Consider the following 20854-nt stretch of genomic DNA (forward strand, 5'->3'; position numbering starts at 1 on the left):
TGTTGTGTGATCTGAGTTCTGCTTTGCCCTCTGGACAGGACCAGCACCATTTCCATGTTGTGTGCTCTGAGTTCTGCTTTGTTAGCTGAGCTCTGCTCTCTGTCTCAGGTGGAGAAGACCAGAACCATTACCAGGCTATGTGATCTGAACTCTTGAGTTCTGTTTGTTAGCTGAATGGAACAAGAACCATTACCAGGCTATGTGATCTTCACTGCTGTCTGTCTCAGATTCCTAGGCTGTGTTATGCAAACTCTTGAGTTCTGCTCTGCTAGCTGGAGGTGACAGCCCTAGCCCACATAGCTGCTGACTCTAGAGCTTTGGGGCAATTATGGGTCACACTGGGGACGTTTGAGTCTGGTAGACCACACTGTGGACGTTTGAGTCTGGTAGACCACACTGTGGACGTTTGAGCCTGGTAGACCTCACTGGGACCTTCTGCGCTACACACCTCCACCTCTTACTTCTGTGTCTCTGCATGTCTCTCATTAAGGGGTTGTCTTACCCTTTGAAAAAGAAAGAGGGAGAGAGACAGAAAAGACAAGAGCAGGGAGTATGAGGGAGAGAGAGAGAATAAGAGAGGGACAGACAGCTAGAGAGAAAGCAAGAGAGAATAATTATGAGGGAGAGATAAAGAAAGAGAGAGAGAGTGAGAGTACAATGATTCATGAGCCCTGATGGCAAACCTGATGCAGAGCTTACCACCAGCAGCGATACTCAGAGAGCCGTACACACCAGTGACAAATGAAGTGCCTTTACCACATTTCAGTTACAACACCAGGAAGCATGGGCTTATCAGGGAGAACATCTCTGCTTTGCGAAAGATTGATAATTAGAGAGAGAGAGAGAGACCGAGATAGATTGTTGGGTGGATGGAAGTATGGATGGATGCATTGATGGATGTACAGCTCTTAATATGATGATAATAAATAAACAGGGCTTGACAATTAATACAGTTATAGTTATAATTCGGGTTCTGCTCACCTGACATTACAGGACTGGGACTCCTGGTCTTGACTGAGCTTCTGGAACCAGGACGTTTGGGTCTTTAGGGTCTCACTCCCTGTGATGATCCCGTCTTTGTCTTGGTCCAAACTCTGGAACACTGCGCGAGCCCGGTCCCGCTCCTTTGCCGTAAGCAACCGCACCAGGGAATTCTGGGAGATGTAGTTTAAATCAATGTTATTGTAACTGACATAAGCCTTACTGTAAATAAACTCACTACAGCTGGTTGCACGAGCAGAGCGTAAGTTCTATCTTTGCCTTGTTTAAACATACTGTGGCACCAAATCACATATCTTCAGAGGCGATTTAAGTTACATTTTAAAACGTACTGTACACTTAGTAGGTGCAATGTCGACCTAGAGTCCAAGAACTATATGGTTCATGTTACCTCTGTGCGGAACTTCCTGAGCACAGACAGAGACTCATGGTACAGGAAGTCGGCCCATTCGATCTGGCCGCGCTTTTCCGGGTCAAGAGCAGCAAACTGGGCCAGCGCCTCCTCCTCCTCCTCATCGGTCAGGTCTTTGTCAAACAGTTGCTTGGAGACAAAGTGCCGGTACTGGAGCAGCTCATCCGACACCAGGAAGGATTCTATGGAATATAGGCAGGGCTTGTGACATCACCCGATAAAGGTAACAGGAGCAAGCGGGTACAGAGCTGTGTAGTGAGAACTCCCCGACAAGAGGCATGCTGACAACAGATGCTAACACTAATGGGTTTCAGCCTCCTTGCTAGCACTCTTGCCTCCCATGTCCAAGGTTATGAGTTCGGTGAAGGACTCTACTGGTACTTGCAGGTGTCACACACACACTATCACCTACACACTACATACACCCTAACTAATATAAACTGCACTCTTAACTAATACACACTACCTTTTTTTGAGAAGTGGGTATACGCAATGCTGACTGGAAAATAAGTGGGTATACTCCATAAACCTGCGTATACCCTGGACTACACCACTGTCAGTACTGTATGTTTTCCCTCAGGCATGGTACTGTTAGATGCTGTGATCATGCTGATTCTGAGGTACGCACCAGGGATGATCTTGCACTGCTTGAAGGTCTCCATGAGGCTGTACATCTCCTCTTCAGTTAGGAGCAGGTTCACATTATCCTGAGAAAAGATCAAAAGACCAAACAGAAGATCTTGCTGTCAGACAACAGCCAATAGTCTTTTGAAAGCTATATGTTCCTCTATCAATTTGTCTCTCAATGCAAAGCATCCTGAGGCAAAGACAATGGTTCAGTGGAAAACAAATGAAATGCCCCTTTAAAGTTCATTAAAATTAGTTAAACCGTATTAATACACACAAACACATTAATAAACACACACAAAAAAGATGAGAGAGCAGGATTTTTAACATTTTGGCTAATCTGTTGAAAACATTTCAAACTAAATTTGCTAGTTTGGTTTTAATTACAATAAATCGTAATGTTCTGTATATCCTTGCACTGTAAACCTGAACAAGTTCAGAGTACTTTTGATGTAACCGATTACATAATAAAATTTGAGTACATATATATATTTTTTTTTTTAAATAAACTTAACCTAAAAATTATACATCGGCTATACTGATTTATTTTGTTATCATTTTCATAATTTTTGAGTTCTCTGAACTCATATTATTCCAAAATCGTACAGGATTTTGCTTTGTCTGATATTTGTGTTTCTCTGGGTCTTTCACAGTTATTACACCCTTACAAGTTTCTGAAAGGGTATCTTCCTTACGTTCTAACTTCTTGCGCAAGCTCTTACTGTAAAGAGAACTGTCATTGGTCGACCGCCTTCCCAGTGTTGCCATTGCATTTACATTAACATCTGTAAGCAGACGCTTTTATCCAAAGCGATTTACAAGGAATTTTGCATTTATAGATCAGGAGCAGTTTAGGGGTTCAGTGGGGAATCGAACTAGCAACCTTCCAACCTCTGGATTACTAAACGACTTCTCTACCTTAAGTCTGCTGTCTCCGTCTCTCATCACAAGAGCTTTGCAATGGTGTTCTCAACGACGTTGTTGACGTCAGATACTAAACAAATTTGAGTTATCAGGCAATGTTTACTCAAACAAATACATTCCAATACAATTAAAACGTCTTCACTTGCTCAGAAAACTAATACATTTTAAGTTGGGTCAACTAAATACCAGGTTTTAAGTACTGAATACATAATGTTAATGTCTGGGTTTACAGCATGTGTGTATAATTTCTCTCTGACAACAGACGTATGACCCGGCCATTCCAGGCCATGTGCTTTTACAATCTACACAGCGACTGAAACACTGAGCTTAATCTCTCCCTAGTGCTTCACGGTGACACCATACCACCTTAGAGTACTTTATTAGAGGCTCATCAGCATTCACAGAAAAACCAAACGCTTTAATCAAGTCAGCAGGACCCTCAGGTGTTTTCATAAGCATGTCTTTTCTTAAACACACTCTGTTCTCCACAGGTTTAACATCACAAAAGTGACATCCAGTTAATTAGCAGAAGCAGCTGTTTGAGTCTTCCGCCCTCCCTCCCTCTCTCTCTCTCTCTCTGTTTCTGTCTCTGTAAGCTAATAATGGGATGCACTAGTTAATTCTGCTAATGACTGTAATGAGAGTGTGGTGACTGGGGACCAGCGGTTCACAGGATCAAATGCAGGGAGGCATCTTTGATGTGTGACTCATCTCCCCATGGCAAGCCCACCGCCCCTCATGACCGCTGAACACTCCGCAGCCAAACGTCTGAGGTCAGTCCTCCGTGTGCCAAGTCTCCTGGCCTCAACAGAACTGACCAAGGCTGGACTTTCTCCAAGGCATGACTGAACGTCCTTGGAGTGTTGCAACTGCTAGGAGATGACAGACCGTGTGTCTTAATGAACACTCTCGCTTACACACAGTGCACACACAGCTGAAGAGTATCAGTGTGACATGAAAAGATAGCAATGGCTCTTTGCCTTTCTGTTCAGAAGGTACACACGGTAGTGTAAGATCATTTCAGTTCAGTATAGGTTTATTAGAAAGAATAGATACAATCCCTTAAACTGTCTTGCATAGACCACAATGGAAAGTAGGCCTGGAAAGGTCAGGTCACTGCAACAGAAGCTTCTAGCTGCCCAGGACAGGAGAATGTGGCCTATGATACATTGTAGGTCTCTAGGAAGATAACATGGTCAGCAAGTCGCTGGGAAACAGAGGTGTAGAGGTTTCACACAATATATGTGACATTAATGTCTTATTTCTGAGAACAACAAGATACACCATGTTATAGATCCCATGACCACCTGTTACCACGAGGGGCCCACGAAATGACATCAGTCAGGATGGACTATAAGAACAGTTTTTTCTGAGGACTCACCAGATTCCTAGGTTCTCCGGCGAGTGGTTGACTCCAAAATATGTTAACCATTGCTGTATATTTGTGCCACAATTGACCAAGTAAAGCTCTCTTGTAACAACAAAACTTCGTACTGGTGTATTTTCCAAGTCCTAAACCATCACGCAGAGAATACAATATTTTCTCTAACCGTAGGTGATTGTTATTCATTCTACCTTTGGGGAATTAGATTGTTGTTTCAGAAGTCAGTGTAAATGAAAGTTTCAAGCGGGCACTGATGCTTGGTTTAGTTTGTCAGCTACATGGCTATCTAAATCCTTAGAAACAAAGGGATTTTGCTAAGAAAAGGCTATTGGCCAACAGAGACTCATTTTGCACTGATAATATGCCTGGGTTTATAAAACATAATATTTATTTGATTTCCGTTTTCACAGTGTTTTAGGTTGTTAAAGAAGACTTGTCTTTTCAACACTTGTCAAACATCATTCCAACGTAACTTTGTCTGTACCAGAAGAAAATGTATGGGAGCAGGTACAGGTATGTAGCAGTAACAAGACCAGCTGGAATAGTAACGGGAACAGTCAGAGCAATAACAGAGAACAGATGAAACAGGTAGGTTCGTGCAGGCCAGAGTGAGAGTTCGACAGGTAGGTTTGTGCAGGCCAGAGTGAACCGCTATATCAAGAATGGAGAACAACTAGATAATTAACAGAGAACAGCTAGGTCGTTAACAGGGAACAACTGGATCCGTAACAGAGAACAGCTTAGCCAATATCAGAAAAAAGCTGCATTAGTAGTAGAGAACAGCTGGACCAATATTCTAGAACAGTGGGATTGGTGAATAAAAGGCCACAGTCCACCCTGGCTGCAGATGAGTTTGTAAGTCGGAGGACAACAGCCGGAGTGACCAGCGGGAGACAAGAGGAGGAGGAGGAGCCACTTCCTGCTGCGTGACATTTCGAAACACGGCTGCCTCCAGCAAGAGCCCAGCACACTCATATTCACACAGGGGGGAAAGATCACGTCGTTATGAAGGCATCAATCACACCGTGGGCAGGGGATTGTGGATAGTGAGCGCTCAGACGTCCTATCCTTCCTGTTTAGTTTATATCTCCCTTGCCGTTTGTTCCATCTGCTGTGGCTCTGGATTGTGTGTCTTTAGGTTTGGGTGGAAATTAGTTCTGGGTGAGATGCTGGTACTGCGTCTCCACTGGGGGTAATTGCCCCTCTCATTTGCCCCGGGGAGCCAACCCGTCGCTCTGCACCAGCCCCAACCTTTCCCTTTGGCACGCCGCTGATCAGACAGAGCCTTATTTGACACCGTCAAAATAATTACCCAGAGTGCACTCCAGCTGATGAACCCCATAATTACATCCACAGAGGCTGGGCTGGGCCATTACATCTACGCCTTGCCCCTGCGCATAATCAAACTGACAACGTGCCCAGCCACCCGCTTTTAGTTCATTCATTTTTAATTATTGCTCCTATAACTAAAGGCTTTTATATCACAGCATTTCATCGAAAAAACATAAACGATTCCATGGTGGAATCTCCAAACAGATGGCCCCAGCAGCCGTGCCAGACTGGCGGTCCAAGAGTGTGTGTTTTAGGGTATTACGGACGTCACACACACAGATCCTCTCGTGAAATTGTTTGGGGGCGAGGAGAGGAGTGTGAGTGTGAAGAACAGCTCTCCTCTCCTGCAGCTATGAGCCAACACTCCCTGCAGCATTTGCAGCCCCAAAGGCCCTGCACTGCGCTGAAGCACTCGAGACTCTCATTAGTCAGAGGTGAAAACCCTGAGAAAATCAACAAGGAGGCGGCAGAAGTTCCAGAAATACAACTCTGACTGAGGAGCCTGACGACCGGATATGGTACTGATCTGGCCCTGATCTGGCCCTGATCTGGCCATGATCAGAAGTTATAGTTGTTAATGATAGGGTATAGATATGAAACTGTTATGCAGGTGTTTCTTCAGCTGCCAACTGACCTGCATGTACTGGATAGAGGTACATATGGTGCCAGCACAGGGGCTTGACACAGACAGGCATGGACAAGAGAGAGACAGAGAAAGAGACAGAGAGTGAGAGAGAGAGAGAGAGAAAGTGTGTGTGTGTGTGTGCGTTCAGACTGTCACATAAACCACTTTTTGTGAGCCCTCTCCATCACCAAACAAACGACTTGAGAATGCAGAGTGTGCAAGAGAAAGATAAGCCCTTGACTGTGTCTTAGGCACTCGTGGCTCCTTCAGCTGTCTGCTCCTCAATTTGAGCCGCGCTCTTCAAACACTCACACGCAAGGAGCCCCAGAGCACTGTGCAAACGGACGCGCTAAATTATCTTAACGCGCTTATTGATGGTGTTACCTTTGCCGAAGCGCTGTGTCAGCACTGGCTTTGTGAGGCCAGACTCCATCTCTTTTCTCGGCCTGGGAAAAAACAGTGCCTTTCACACACACACACCTACCAGCAGATATCAAGGTCTGGCTGCATACGCATGTAACCAGTCTCACACTGAGACTGCTGTCACTGCGATAAAAGACGATTTGTGATTGGTGTACGGTGCTGAAGGCTTAAAGTGTAGGCTAAGCCATATTCAACATGCAAACAGCAGACCATATGTACAGTAGCACAACAGCAATGTCGGGGGAACTGGGGTAAGATAACCCACTGGGGGGGTGTCAGCTGAGTGGCTTCATGGCAGTGATGTTGGTGTCTTGTGTGTGTGTGTGTGTGTGTGTGTGTGTGTGTGTGTGTGTGTGTGTGTGTGTGTGTGTGTGTGTGTGTGTGTGTGTGTGTGTGTTGGGAGGGGGTGGGGGTAAGGTAAGATAACCCAGGGATCTCAGCTGTATGGCTCTGGGGTAGAAGGGCATATTTCCCCTGCATGTCAGTGTGGACTTTACTCTGGGTTACTCTGTTATGCTGATTGGCAGTCAGATGGCTCTAACCAAACCATAAGGGCATCTACTCTGGTTTGCTGGAATGATTGACTGAACTTTTATGCACTTTAATGAGCGAGTACAACAAAAACAATATTTGTACTCTTACAGGCTGAGACATGAACACTTATAGCACAACTCATACATAGTAATATATATATATATATATATATATATATATATATATATATATATATAACTGTATACATAATGAGTAGATATAGTTTTTAAGTATACTGAATAGGTACAACGTTTAGAGGTGCAGTCTTCGATCCTGGTGAAAGATTGTAGATATTTGACCTCAACTGCCAATCAAATTCACCCCCACCTGTACTGCTCCTGGGGTGACATTGTTTATTGGATACATATCTTGTATTGCTAAAGGCGTTTTTATGGTTCTACGACTCTGTTACTCCGTGGTCACGCAGTTGCCTCAACGGACTCGTTTTCATTTATGGTTCTAAGACGGTTGTGGGTGTTGTAAAGCAATTTTTTTTAAAGATGGCGCAGACCAAACTCCGTAGATGGTCGTATTTGTACATAAAAGTTGTTTGTTTGACTTTATTTTTGCTTAGATTTTGTAAAAATGGACCAACAAAAAGAAACTGCAATGTAAAAAAAAAAAAAGGTGGTGCACGTCAGGCCACAGAGAGGTGCTTGAGAGGGCTCTCCGTGTCTCCAAAAACAGACTACCATAAATTGCACTTAATCCACTCTATTTTCCATTCACAGAAGTAGGACTCGTTTTTGAGTTCACGCACTAGACAGACCACTAGGGAACTGTGAAAAGAAATGAACTGAATTTGGCAAAAAGTCTATTGAATTATGATTGAGGGTTGCCACTTTAAATCAAAATGAACTTTTAAACATTGACCGCTTCGAACGCTTCCCTTTCTCTGCCTTCCCCTAATTCGGCCCCCTTACTCCTACATGGTACTTAAAATATTTTTTTCTGCAAACCAAGACGACAGATAAAAAAAAAAAACGATACTTACGCAGTAGTAGCAGCTCCATCCAGAGGTGGTGTGTGCCGTATCCTTCATGGCCTGCAACGCTTCAGCGCGCAGATATCCCAGCTCACGCACACACCCGTCATGGAACACGCGCGTGCACGTCCGGCACGGGAACAGGTCGTCCGCTGTCCATACCTCACACACGTCACACATCTCACCATTCACCGGCTGCAGAGTGACACAGACACAGACACAGCAGGATTGAGTGATAGTCCTGGTCATTCACACGCTACACAGGCAAAGGAGTGTAAGTCTAGGGTTAGAGTTAGACATGGTGGACAGAGGGATAAGATTAGAGGTTAGATTTGAATTGCAAAGAGCTAGGCATTAACGACAGAGAAAGGAGAGTTACACTAAGGTTAGAGTTAGGCGTGATGGACAGAGAAAAGAAAGTTAGACTAGGGTCAGAGTTAGACGTTAACTGTCAGAAGGACATGAAGATTCTCTTGAAGGATATGTAGATAGATAATCTGTGTTGAGGATGATCTGAATCTTCAGTGTTTGGGCCGCAGGGAGCCCTTTAAGTGGGAACGGGTAGTAGAGCCTTTGTCTTTGAGATGCAGTTATTTTTGATAGTTCAGCAGGCTAATCTCCATTTCCATAATCAAACATTTACTCCCCCTCCGATCTGTCTCAGCCATTACGGTTGTTTAAATATAGAACAATCAGCCTAACAAGGCAAGCTTAGGGTCTTAGAGGATATATTTAGTCTGTGAAAAACATGAAAAGGCACTTAGAGGCAGAGCCGGTAGTTCAACGTCACAACTGCGACCAATTAAGAGGCCATAAGTAATTTGAATGTATAGTATAGAAATATATATATGTTAAAATACATCAAATTTATGAAATGTAGTATATAGAATGTATTAATATACAACATTCAGAATATAGAATATATAAACATATGATATATGAAATTTAATTCCATAGTTCCTCTAGATAGCAGTGTACCCCAGTACCGGGCGCACCAGTGATGGTTTGGATTCAGCTAGGAGCTTCTGGTACAGTCTCCCCTTCCTGATCTGCAAGCAGCTCACGTCTGAGCTGACACACACACACACACTGAATACAGAGCAGCTCCACCACAGAAGTCAAATGCCTATTTCAGCCACGTCCCCCAAAACACTTTCCTTATACAGCAGCCTTGACCTCAGGTAGAGGCTGACCCGGGGGACCATCGTTACAGACAAACACATCGAGCTGCTCTCCCAAAAGACATGGAACGTATTCTGAGTTTTTAAAAATCTCTGATTTGCATACGTCCAGACTGGGTGTCTGGATATGTCGGGAATGAATGAGCGAAAGAGTGAACGGAGCGAACGAATGTGCCACGGATGGGATGGTGCGACCTCAGCCAACTATCAGTCCGAGCATATTAATTTAACACGTCTGTGAATGTGTGAGGGAGAACAGCCTGCCAATAACACCATGCTTGATTGGCTTCTAATGTGTGGTGTTGCTGTTCTAGCTGATGCAGCTGCTGAAGCAGTGCTTGTCTGACACCTGGGATGTGTGGTCTGAATTTGAGTGTTACTGCATGTTGTTTTTTGACACCACAGGTTTATAATAACCCTCAGCTTATTCTGTGTGTGTGTGTTTGTTTGTGTTGACATAATGCCTGTGTGTATTTATATTTCTCAGGAGAGTGTACTCAAGTGATCTCTGAAAATGTTGAGAAGCTTAGAAAGGCTGGTTGCAGACAATCTGGTAGCTGGTACACAACCGCGTGGCCATCACACACACACACACACACACACACAGCTGAAGGTGACTCAACACTCACTGGCTTTGGTGTTTATTTTTAGCAAGGAGCAGAAGGTAAACAAAACCCACACACCTCTTTCTGTCTCCTACTCTTACTCTCTCTTGCTCTCTCTCTCTCTTCATCTCTTTTTCTCTATTCTTCTCTTCCTCTCCCTCTCCCTTTCCCTTTCCCTCTCTCTCTCTTTATCTGTCACTCTCATCTTCCCACACACACTTTTCAGAATTGTGGGTGTTTGTGTGTCAGTGTGAGTGTTGCATTTCTGTGTGTCTGTGTGTGTGTGGGTGTGCGTGCCCTCGTTAAGGGGGCATGTGATGTGGACTGAATCAGTGGCCAGTGTGGCTCAGTGACCCCAATTAATAACGATCACCCCAGACACCCAGGCTGAGTCTAACGCCCACAGATGGTGTTTCATCACTGGAGAGGAGAGAGAGAGACACACACACACACACACACACACACACACACACACACACACACACACACACACACACACACAATTGAGTAGGTCAGGTGGAACCCGGCAGGACAGACTCGTTTATTCACGCGTATTTATTTATGAGACGCTTAACCCAATCTAGTGACTTAGAGTACAGGTATATATTTTCGTCAGTAGGTGTGCTCCCTTGTGTCCCACGTCAGATCAGGGTCAGATCAGGGTCAAATCAAATCAGTTCCACGTCAGATCAGGGTCAGATCAGAGTCAGATCAGGGTCAAATGAATGCCATATCGGGGTCAACATCAGGCCACATCAGGATTAGTTTAGGGTTAGATCAGTGCAACATCAGTGCAACATCAGTGCAACATCAGGGTCAGATCAGGGTCAAATTAATGCCACATCAGGGTCAGATCAGGGTCAAATGAATGCCATATCAGGGTCAGATCAGTGCCAAATCAGGATTAGTTTAGGGTCAAATCAGTGCCACATCAGGGTCAAATCAGGGTCCAATCAGGGTCAAATCAGGCTCCAATCAGGGTTAGTTCAGGGTCAGATCAGGGCTAGTTCAGTGCCAGTCTCAGTAGTAGTCTGGCAGAAAGCAGCTATCTCCACCCTCTTTCCCAAACATCTGAGCAAACTCCACCCAAAAAAAAAGACAACTTCACCTTATAGGGTTTCAGCAAAGACATTGACCATTGGCTCCATTCATTAGACCAGTGAATGTCTGTATCTAATGGCTGATGTGACGGAGTCCATTTAATGGTAATCAATAAATGAGCTTTGCAGGGATTTAGTCAGCTGGTGACTGATGACTATTTAAGGGTATTGGAAGGGTTCTACTCCCAGATGTGTGCACAAAAAATAAAACGTAGAAGTATTATGTAAGGTTAAGCAGAGAGAATCCCCCAATAATCATTTAAGTCACCAGTAGGCTTGTGTTTCATTGCTTGAAGGACACTGAAGTCTTTCCCCTTCCATGGTTCCAAAGATGGCTTTCAAGCATTTTTGTGCACTGAATCATGGTATATTCATTCCCTTATATTCCTCACTGCATATGCCAGGTTAAGTAGCCTGGGTACCAGACGAATTTAGCCCTGCCCACAACATTTGAGGTTGGGAAGTTCGGTCTGGCATTGCTCCGTTGAGGAGGAATTATGCCCGACCAGAAGCTGTTCAAACCAATCAAATTGTCAGGACTGGCTTTAAAAGATGATGGACAGATGATCAACCGTAACGTAATCAACCACGTCACCAAAGAGCCCTTGCGTTGAATTTGTTTTCAACAAACATGGCTGCCGCTGGAGAGCTATGATGTGTAGATTCGAGTCTGTTTTAGAAGACAACGACAGCACATTCATTTGAAAGAAGTACAGACAAACGAGATCAAGGCATTTGTCGATCGAAAATATGTTTTTGCAGTCTTTCCTACGGGTTCCGGTATAATTTGAATTTATCAGCTGGCCATACTATGTTGCTCTGATTGGTTGTAGATATATCCAATTGAGCGAAGAGGTATTTTTTTTCCTGGTTCGGTTGAAACACACCCCATAATCACAGCCTAATGGAGCAGTATCAGACTAGAATTCTGAGTATGACAACGTCAGGCTACAAATTAAGGCCAAGCCATAGGGGCCTAATCTAGGAAAGTAACTGCTATGCATGTATGCCAGGGATATACCTGTGTACGCACCTCTCATGTGTGAGGGTGCGTGCGTGTGTGTGTGTACTGAGCAGTGTGTGTGTGTGTGTGTACCGTACCTGCTCCCTCTGAGCAAGGTCAACCTCCACCGGTTGGTCATCGTTGATGTCCCTCTTTGGCCTGATGAAAGCAGGGGGAGTCAGCTGGTGGCCCTTCACCATATCCTCTGGCTCCACCCCTTTCCCATCCCGGAGGCGGGACCATGCTTCCTGATTGGTCTTTTGGCACTCTGTGAGTGGAACTGATTCTTGATTGGATGGACCAGGTTTGGCATCCTCGTCCTTCTGTTCATGTTCTTTTTCGTTTTCGTTGAGCGCTGGGCTCACCTCCTCCACTTGGTCTCCCAATTCTGCGGAGCCCTCAGGTTGGGTTGAGGCAGAGGGGGCGGGGGTTTTCATACCCTCCTTAAAGGCGTTGACTACAGCGTTACACTTCTGCACCTTCTCCACCTGCTGTTTCTTAGACATAAGAACGCCCATGGCTGGAGGGAGAAGAGAAATCATGACAGAAAAGATGTAAAGAGAGAGAGTGTGATGCAAAGGAAACAAGAAAGAAAGAGAGGGGAAAAGGAAGAGAGAGAGAGAGTGAGAGTGAGAGAAAGATAAACAGACGAGGAAGGAAGAGGGGAAAGAGATATGGAGAGGAAGATTATTTTCACATTGTTATTTTGACAATCATCAATCAGGTTTTGGTCCATAATACAGCACTGTATCCACCCTCTTCACGCTTGAAACCTACTTAGAGGGCAGCATTTGCAGTTATGGATTTCATTACATGCTCAACAGGTGGAGTCCCTCATGATTCTATTCTTGGTCCTTCATTAATCAGCAGTTAAACATTACTCTTAGGACACATCCTGCATGCTAATATAATTGCTCACACTGCGACACAATTGTGGCTGCGACAAATCACCAACTAAGCCAACCTTTTGCCGTCTTGGAAGAATCAGAGGCCTCTTTTCCATCTAATGCTATACAGCAATTATTTTCCTGATCCTATGATTTAAAAAAAAAAACACTGCTGCCCAAACAAAACCTAACAAGGACCAAGCAAACTCATTAGTCCTATTTTGAAATCCTCACTCTGACACTGGCTTTGTTGCATGGAGAATTCAAAGCATTGTATCAGTAAACCAACGTGTTATGATCACAATACATTTCTACTTTAGCCAATGGAATGGAGAAAGTCTTAGCTCTCTTTAATCATTAGGTGGACTGACTGGCACTACTTTGAATCCTAACACAGCAAAGCAGCATTCATCTATCAGACTGGCCACAGCTGGGCCCAAATCCCAAGAGTCCCAATCTGGCTGCTTTCAAATCCAGGCTTGAGACTGTCCTAGGTTTTCTTAGCCAACTGATGTTTTTCTTATTTTCTTATTCTTATTTTTATTATTTTTTTTGTTAATTCTAATCACATTGGTGTGCAAATATGCCAACGTTAAAGACATTTTCTCATTTACATAGCTGAAATATGTTATCTTTAACATATACTAAAATTACTTCAAAAAATAAGAGATGGAACAAAAATGTCATATACTCTTCAGGCATTCCGGTAATAGGGTCAGAAAAGCCCCTCCTGTGATGTATTTGTTGGGAAATGATGGTGTAGCGGTGAAAACTGAATGCAGTCTTAGTCTGGCCACACTCTATATAAGTGCTGGTGTGAAATCCAATCCCCATCATCCTCAGGAAGGTGGGAATTGCTTCCTCCCAGCGGTCTCAGATGGGCTTCTGATTTAAGGCGCTGTACAGAGAATCTATTTTCCCTCATTTTCCACACAAAACGGGCATATCAGCAAGAGATAGGCAACCTTCTTTGTGACAAAAGAAAGTACCTTGGCATTCCACCCACGCTACAGGGGAGTTTAGGCTGGCTTTGGCCCTGATCTGGTTCAAATATGGCTCAGGTCCGGACTCAGAGCTTGCAGGTCTCAGAGCACCTACAAGCTGTGTGATAGCGCATCTGGCTCAGAGGATAGCCTTGTCTGCTGGAATAATTACGTTATACGAGGACGCGATACAAACACACACACAAACACACACACACACACACACACACACACACACACACACACATAGACACATACACACACACACACACACACACACACACACACACACACATACACACACACACACACACACACACACACACAGACACATACACATACACACACACACACACACACACATACACACACAAACACACCCACGCCCCCCCCCACACACACACACACACACACATACACAAACACACACACAGCTGATGTGAACAGTATGTTCGGCTGAGAGATTAGTTTGGTAATTAATCTGTGCCAGAGCTGGAAGGTCCCTAATCGCTGCAGCCGAGAGAGCAGGATACACACATGTCCAAGCGCTCCAGAGACACAACGATGCAGCCGCCTCGAGACCCAGTGCGTGGGGGGGGGGGGGGGCAGCTGTGTGGCTCTCTGGCAGCAATGTTGGGGTGGAGTGGAGTGGGTGTCAGCTGAGTGGCTACATGGCATTGATGTTGGTGTGGTTTTGTGTGTGTGTGTGTTTGTGTGCGTGTGTGTGTGTGTGTGTGTGTGTGTGTGTGCGTGTGTGTGTGTGTGTGTGTGTGTGTGTGTGTGTGTGTGTTTGTGTGTTTGTATGTGTGTATGTGTTTGTATCTCCTCCAGAGAGACAACGATGCAACCGCACCAAGGGCTTCCTGGGACTAATTGTTCCATAATGATCATGACAGCAGCTCTGGTCGTGAGAGGGACATCTGAGAGATGCAGAAACAGACAAATGGCCAACAGACAGAGAATAGCTTTGAAGCAGATCTGGAGCCGTATTTGATGCTGCCTCGTGTTCGAGTCAGACGCTGTTTGAGGGTCAGCACTGAATCATTAGCGAATCGACTGCATTGCAACATCAGGCATCAAACCTCACATCCTCACAGAGCAAAACCCTTGAGTAAGCCCTGGTCATGTAGGGAGAGAGAGAAAGAAAGAGAAAGAGGGAGAGAGAGAAAGAGAAAGAGAAAGAGGGAGAGAGAGAGAGAGAGAGAAAGAGAAGTCATGGAAGACTTCATTAAGAAAGTGAACCGTGGTCACATAGAAAAGGAAGAGAGAGAGAGAAAGAAAGCAGATCTCCAGCTCTGGGACTGTGTTCATTTCAGCATCAGCATCAGCATCAGGGTTGCTTTGTTTCTCTGGCAATAACAGCTAGCTCTCGCTCTCTCGTCATGCTTTGATGAACAGTGTGGCTTTCCTCAGCTCAACCCTTCTTTCTGCAAAAGTCACATGACTAAGCCCCCTGGCCCCCCCAACAACATGCACATGCAATCACATAAATTCTGCCGTTTAGACACTTTCCCACATACCCTGCTTCTACCACTGAACTCAACCTCACCCTTTGGAGGTGAACTTATAAATGAGAAATGAGGACTATAATTATTTTCTTTCCGGAGGCGAGTTGAACTTGCCACAGGCGTGCCTGCTTCAGGGAGAACAGATAGCCTGTCACAGGCTGGCTCTCCACTGAAGGGAAATGGGTTGCCTGTCCGGCTGGGCTTGAAATGCATAATGAATGCAGGTTCACATAGGCTAAAATGTGGATACGGTTGATTAAGGTGATTTTTTTGTGTGACCAGCAGACCAGAAAAGGAGTCTGCTGCTGGTAGATTCAGTATCTGTAAAGAAACCGTAGAAAATAACACTCTGCTTGTAAAGAAACTGCAACTTAAACTACAGAAACTGTAGAAACAGTCATTGTTACAGTTACTGAGACACAGGAGTACTTAAATACTTTCAGTTAGATCAGTTCTTCATCTGCCTGGAGTATTGATCTGGGGCAAGGATACTCCTCTCCGGAGGACACCCACAAGCACCACAGACGCGCGTGTGCACCCCCAGGTTGTGCAACAGTTTTGGAGTTGGTTTGCCAGCTTTGGTTTTTGATTTTGAAAGACAACCTCCCGTCAGGGACCATGCATTACTCCACCAGTGGCCTTGCATGCTGTTATATGCCTTCTCAGATTTCGCATTTCTCCAGTCAGTGCTGGACTTAGTTTGCGAGGAAAAACACAAGTTGATTCTCGCTGGCTGAGTTAGACATGGTTAATATCACTAGTAGATCTGTGGGATCTGCTGATTTTCAGAGACCTGAGACCATTCTGGCATCCAGACCCCGAGAACTGGAAGCTGGAAGCTTAGCCCCTGAACAGGAATGTCTATTAACAGAAGGTTTATCTTCTAGCAAATTGAGTAGGGGTGTTAAGTAACCTAAATACAGGTGTACAAATGAATGTGCACAAATAGACTCTCTCATTTATCTAGGCTACAGAGCAACAATGTCCGTTGCTTGGCAACACTTGACGCTGAAAATGTGACGCTGAATAAGTAAAATTGAAACAATCGATCTGGTGTCTTCTAACTCAATTAGTCTGTAGTACAACTGTCGATAAATGCGATGTGACTCTCGTGTTCGTAAAATTGGTAAAGGATATTTCAATGGCTGTGATTACCTGCGGCTTCAGCCTCCAGCATCGTAAGTATCACAGCCATGGGGAGATCCGTTACCAACCCCACTCTCACTCATGTCATATTGCTGAAATCTGTCACACTCTGAATGAGCTCAGTAGTCTACCTTTTGATGCCGCCAATATCACCTGCGGTCTCTCCACACACATTCACACACACACACAATGAGAGAGTGGTACTATGTGTGTGTTTGTGTGTGTTGTGTCCTAATTACTGAGAACCGAGTTTGAGGAGTTTCACCTCTTTAGAAAAGAAATGCCTGTTAACTGCTACTTTTATAGAGTTTCTGAATTCAACCTACGCAACGTTCTTAATTATCTCGTTGCATAATTTGGTTGACAATGACACCAGTCATTTCAGTGATTCACATTTGACACCCCACACTCTCTCTTCATCACTTTTGTGATGGAGAACATCCTCCCTGTTTGTCTGACATGTCCCTGTTTGGTCGTTCATGTACGACTAAGGAAAAGGCACTGTCTTTGTTCAGGCAGTGACCTAGAACATTCTATTGATGTGTAATTACAGTACCAGTTAGAACCAGAGAAACACATGGCTGCAGTTTTTATAGGTTTAAAAACCACACCTCAGGTCTTTCAATTTGGCTGTATTTGTGTTTTAACACATGTGCTGTCAAACTCTATCACCAAACTGAAATCTTCACTGAGTTTAAATCTTCACTGAGTGTCCATGGCACTGGCACATGGCAAGGTGTCCATGTCAATCCCAGACCCATCATTTACACTCTCCTGTCTGACTAGCACACAAATACCCAAAACACACACATACACACACACACACACACACCTCTCAGACCAGTGCACTCATACACACACACATCCCTCCCTGGCTAGTGTGCTTACAAACACACAGGCAGATACACACATATCTCTCTCAGACCAGTGGACCCACACACACACACACACATACAAACACAAACACACAAACACACACACATACATTACCCTCTGGCTAGTGTGCTCACACATTCACGCACGCACACACACACACTTCCCTTTCTGGCCTGAGGACATGTTCTCATCCAAGAGCATCAGCTAAGTCAGTCTCACTTTGCATCTCTGTCACACTCTTTAGAAATATCACAGCACAAAGGGTTAAAATGGGAGATTGAGGGCGAGGAAGACCCTGCAGCCCCTCCTCAGAAGCATCACAACTCGGAGAGGAGGGTTAAAATGGAGGATTAAGTAGTAGGAAGACCTGGAAACCCCCTCCTCGAAAAACACAGCTCTGAGAGGAGGGTTAAAATGGAGGATTAAAGAGGAGGAAGACCTGGCAACTCCTCCTCAAAAACACAGCTCTACACTGTAAAAAAACTGCCATCGTTTTTACAGGAAAATTCTGGCAGCTGAGTTGCCAGAGCAATCCTGTAAAGAATACATTCACCTGTAAATCTCTTTACAGAGCAGCATGCACATTTAACATTTTAAACCTGTATATTCAACATTGGATTTGAGCAGTATTTACGTCACTGTTATGTTATTTTGGACAAGTTTGTTCAGTAAATGTAACATTTTAAGCCTGTATATTCAACACCACTCACTGCTATGCTACACTGTAAAACAAATCCTGTTGTTTTTACTGGAAAAAACTGGCAGCTGTGGTTGCCAGAATAATTCAGTAAATAATACTGCCAAACCGTAACCATCTTCACAGAGCAATATGTATCTTTAACAGTTTATAATTTATAATATTACATTGTAAACCAGTACATTTAACATTGGATTTATGCTGATTTTGCATGACCATTATGCTATAAAACCAGTTATTTCGGTAAAATGTACATCCAGTTGATGTCTATTGTACGTCAAATCCCCTTCAATTTCACTGAGAAATACCAAGCAAACAACATTATAAAACTGCTTAAGTCTCATTATAACACTATTATTCAACTGTTTTTTCATGCAGATCCCCTAAAAAGTTCTTTATTAAGTAAGATATTTTAATGTATTAATAACAGTTGGGAAGAGGGCCTTAACTGAAGGGTGCAGCTGGTGTGGTTAAACCTGGGCCTGCGGTTCTTGGGGGCCCATAGACATGTTATGTCTAAATTGATGCCATCACCCTCTTATAATGCGTCTGACAGAAGTCTATGACTCCAGTTTCTGCAGCATAAATACAGAGAAGAACTTGTAATGCATTTAAGATAGTGTGTAATGCTAGCTAGAGACTTGAAAAGGTAAACATATCTCCATCATGGTAGGTATTATTTGTGGTAAAAATAGTAACAATCTATAACAAAATGATATGCTTATCTTACATACTCTATAGAAACTATTAAAAAAAGATTCAATGAAATGAACAAGTTCTTATATTCTTTGGTATTTTTCTCATTTAAAGATTTGCAATGATTTTTGGGTAGTATGTATGTTGTTGTCCGGTGACGAGACAATACGATATACCTAGTTTAGGCGCATAATCTGAACATCAAGACCGACATGTTGACTCTACACAGCAGGCCTGCAAGCCGAAACGATGCCTTTCAAACATAAAAGTGGTGATGCATGATTGCTTTTTCAATGGACAGGATAGCCAGACCATTCAGCCTATCCTGCTCCTCAGGTAGGTCTTAATGAGTTTCAATTTGGAAAAGGATCGCTCTGCTGTTGCCACTGTCAGCATCTTAGCAAATTGAGAGAATAGCTATATCGTACCGTCTCGTCACATGAACAAACATACATATTACCCAGCAATCATTGCAAATCTGAAAATGACAAAAATACCAAAGAAAATAATAACTTTTTCATTTCAAAGTTTCTATAGTGTATGTGACGCATATCATTTATTTTATAGATTGTTACTATTTTTCCCACAAATAATATAATATAATAATAAAATAAAATATAATAATAAAACCCACCATGATCGAGAAAACTTTACCTTTTCAAGGGATATATAACATTTGCCACCTTACAAAAGGAAATATTAGTTCTTCACTGGACACAACTGTGCTTGAGTGGTGGAAACTGGAGTCAGAGACTTCTGTCAGACACAGTGTAAGGGGGGAAGGTTGCGGGCCCCCAAGTGCAACTGCTGCACCACCTTCAATTAAGGCTCTGGTCCAAACTGTTATTAATGCATTTGAATACATTATATTATAAAGAACTTTATAGGGGAATTTACATTGAAAATCAGTTAAATAACAGTGTTATAATGAGACTTTAAAAGCATTTCTCAGTGAAATTGAATGGGATTTCATGTAATATATTATAGACAACAACTGGATGTACATTTTACTGAAATAATTGGTTTTATAGCACAACGGTTATGCAAAATCAGTATAAATCCTATGTTAAATTTACTGGTTTACAATGTTATGTTCTATGACGATGGTTACGGTTTGGCCATATTTTTTACAGAATTATTCTGGCAACTCAGCTGCCAGATTTTTCCTGTAAAAACAACAACAAAGAAATACTTTAAAATTAACAGTTGTTGTATTTCGTTTAGTATTTTAACACCACCATGTTGTAATTCAAACTGCATTGCATTGCTTCTTGTAATACAGTTTTTCATCCTGAAAATGACAGCCATATGTCGTTTCTAAAAAGAAATGTGCATAATCTTACTTTAAAATTACAATTATATTTCGTTAAGTATTTTAACACCACCAGGTTGTAATTCAAACTGCATTGCATTGCTTTTTGTATTACAGTTTTTCTTTGTGTAAATTACACCCATATAAAGAAATATGCATATTCTTACTTTAAAATTAACAGTTATATTCCGTTTAGTATTGTACCAAACATTTTTGTGAAATAAGCAATACTCTATTGTATTTCTATTTACAGTTTTTTGATGTCACGATTTTACGCCATTTCACTGTTAATTTTAAGCACATTTTTTACAGTGTAGGGTTAAAATAGAGGATTGAGGAGGAGGAAGATCTTCCAACCCCTCCTCAAAAACACAGCTCTGAGAGGAGGGTTAAAAATGGAGGAGTGAGGGGGAGGAAGACCTGACAAACCATCTTCAGACACATTACAGTTCTGAAAGGAGGGTTAAAATGGAGGACTGAAGGGCAGTGGAGTGGACAGCGAAACCTGACATATGTGCGTATTGCTCTCGGCTGAGCTACTGGGGCAACGCTGAATGCTCTCAATTCAAACCGATGTTGTTCATCCATCTAAACACATCTCTTTCGCCACAGGCA

At 43.3% G+C, this 20854-nt stretch overlaps 1 protein-coding gene across 1 annotated transcript in view; it reads right to left on the reverse strand.

The window, feature by feature from the left end:
- phf24 (PHD finger protein 24) overlaps window positions 1-12652 on the reverse strand; it is a gene marked incomplete at both ends in the record, with an annotated part of 16492 nt that extends 3840 nt beyond the window's left edge. Inside the window, 5 exons of the mRNA XM_080848164.1 lie at window positions 982-1154; window positions 1391-1593; window positions 2040-2118; window positions 8255-8440; window positions 12233-12652. Of these exons, the coding sequence (XP_080704290.1) occupies window positions 982-1154; window positions 1391-1593; window positions 2040-2118; window positions 8255-8440; window positions 12233-12652 (1061 nt within the window). The remainder of the gene's footprint in view (window positions 1-981; window positions 1155-1390; window positions 1594-2039; window positions 2119-8254; window positions 8441-12232) is intronic.
- Window positions 12653-20854: the final 8202 nt, after the last annotated feature.

This window comes from Sprattus sprattus (genome assembly GCF_963457725.1).
Source record: "Sprattus sprattus genome assembly, chromosome: 11".
In the NCBI taxonomy this organism is placed as follows: domain Eukaryota; kingdom Metazoa; phylum Chordata; class Actinopteri; order Clupeiformes; family Clupeidae; genus Sprattus; species Sprattus sprattus.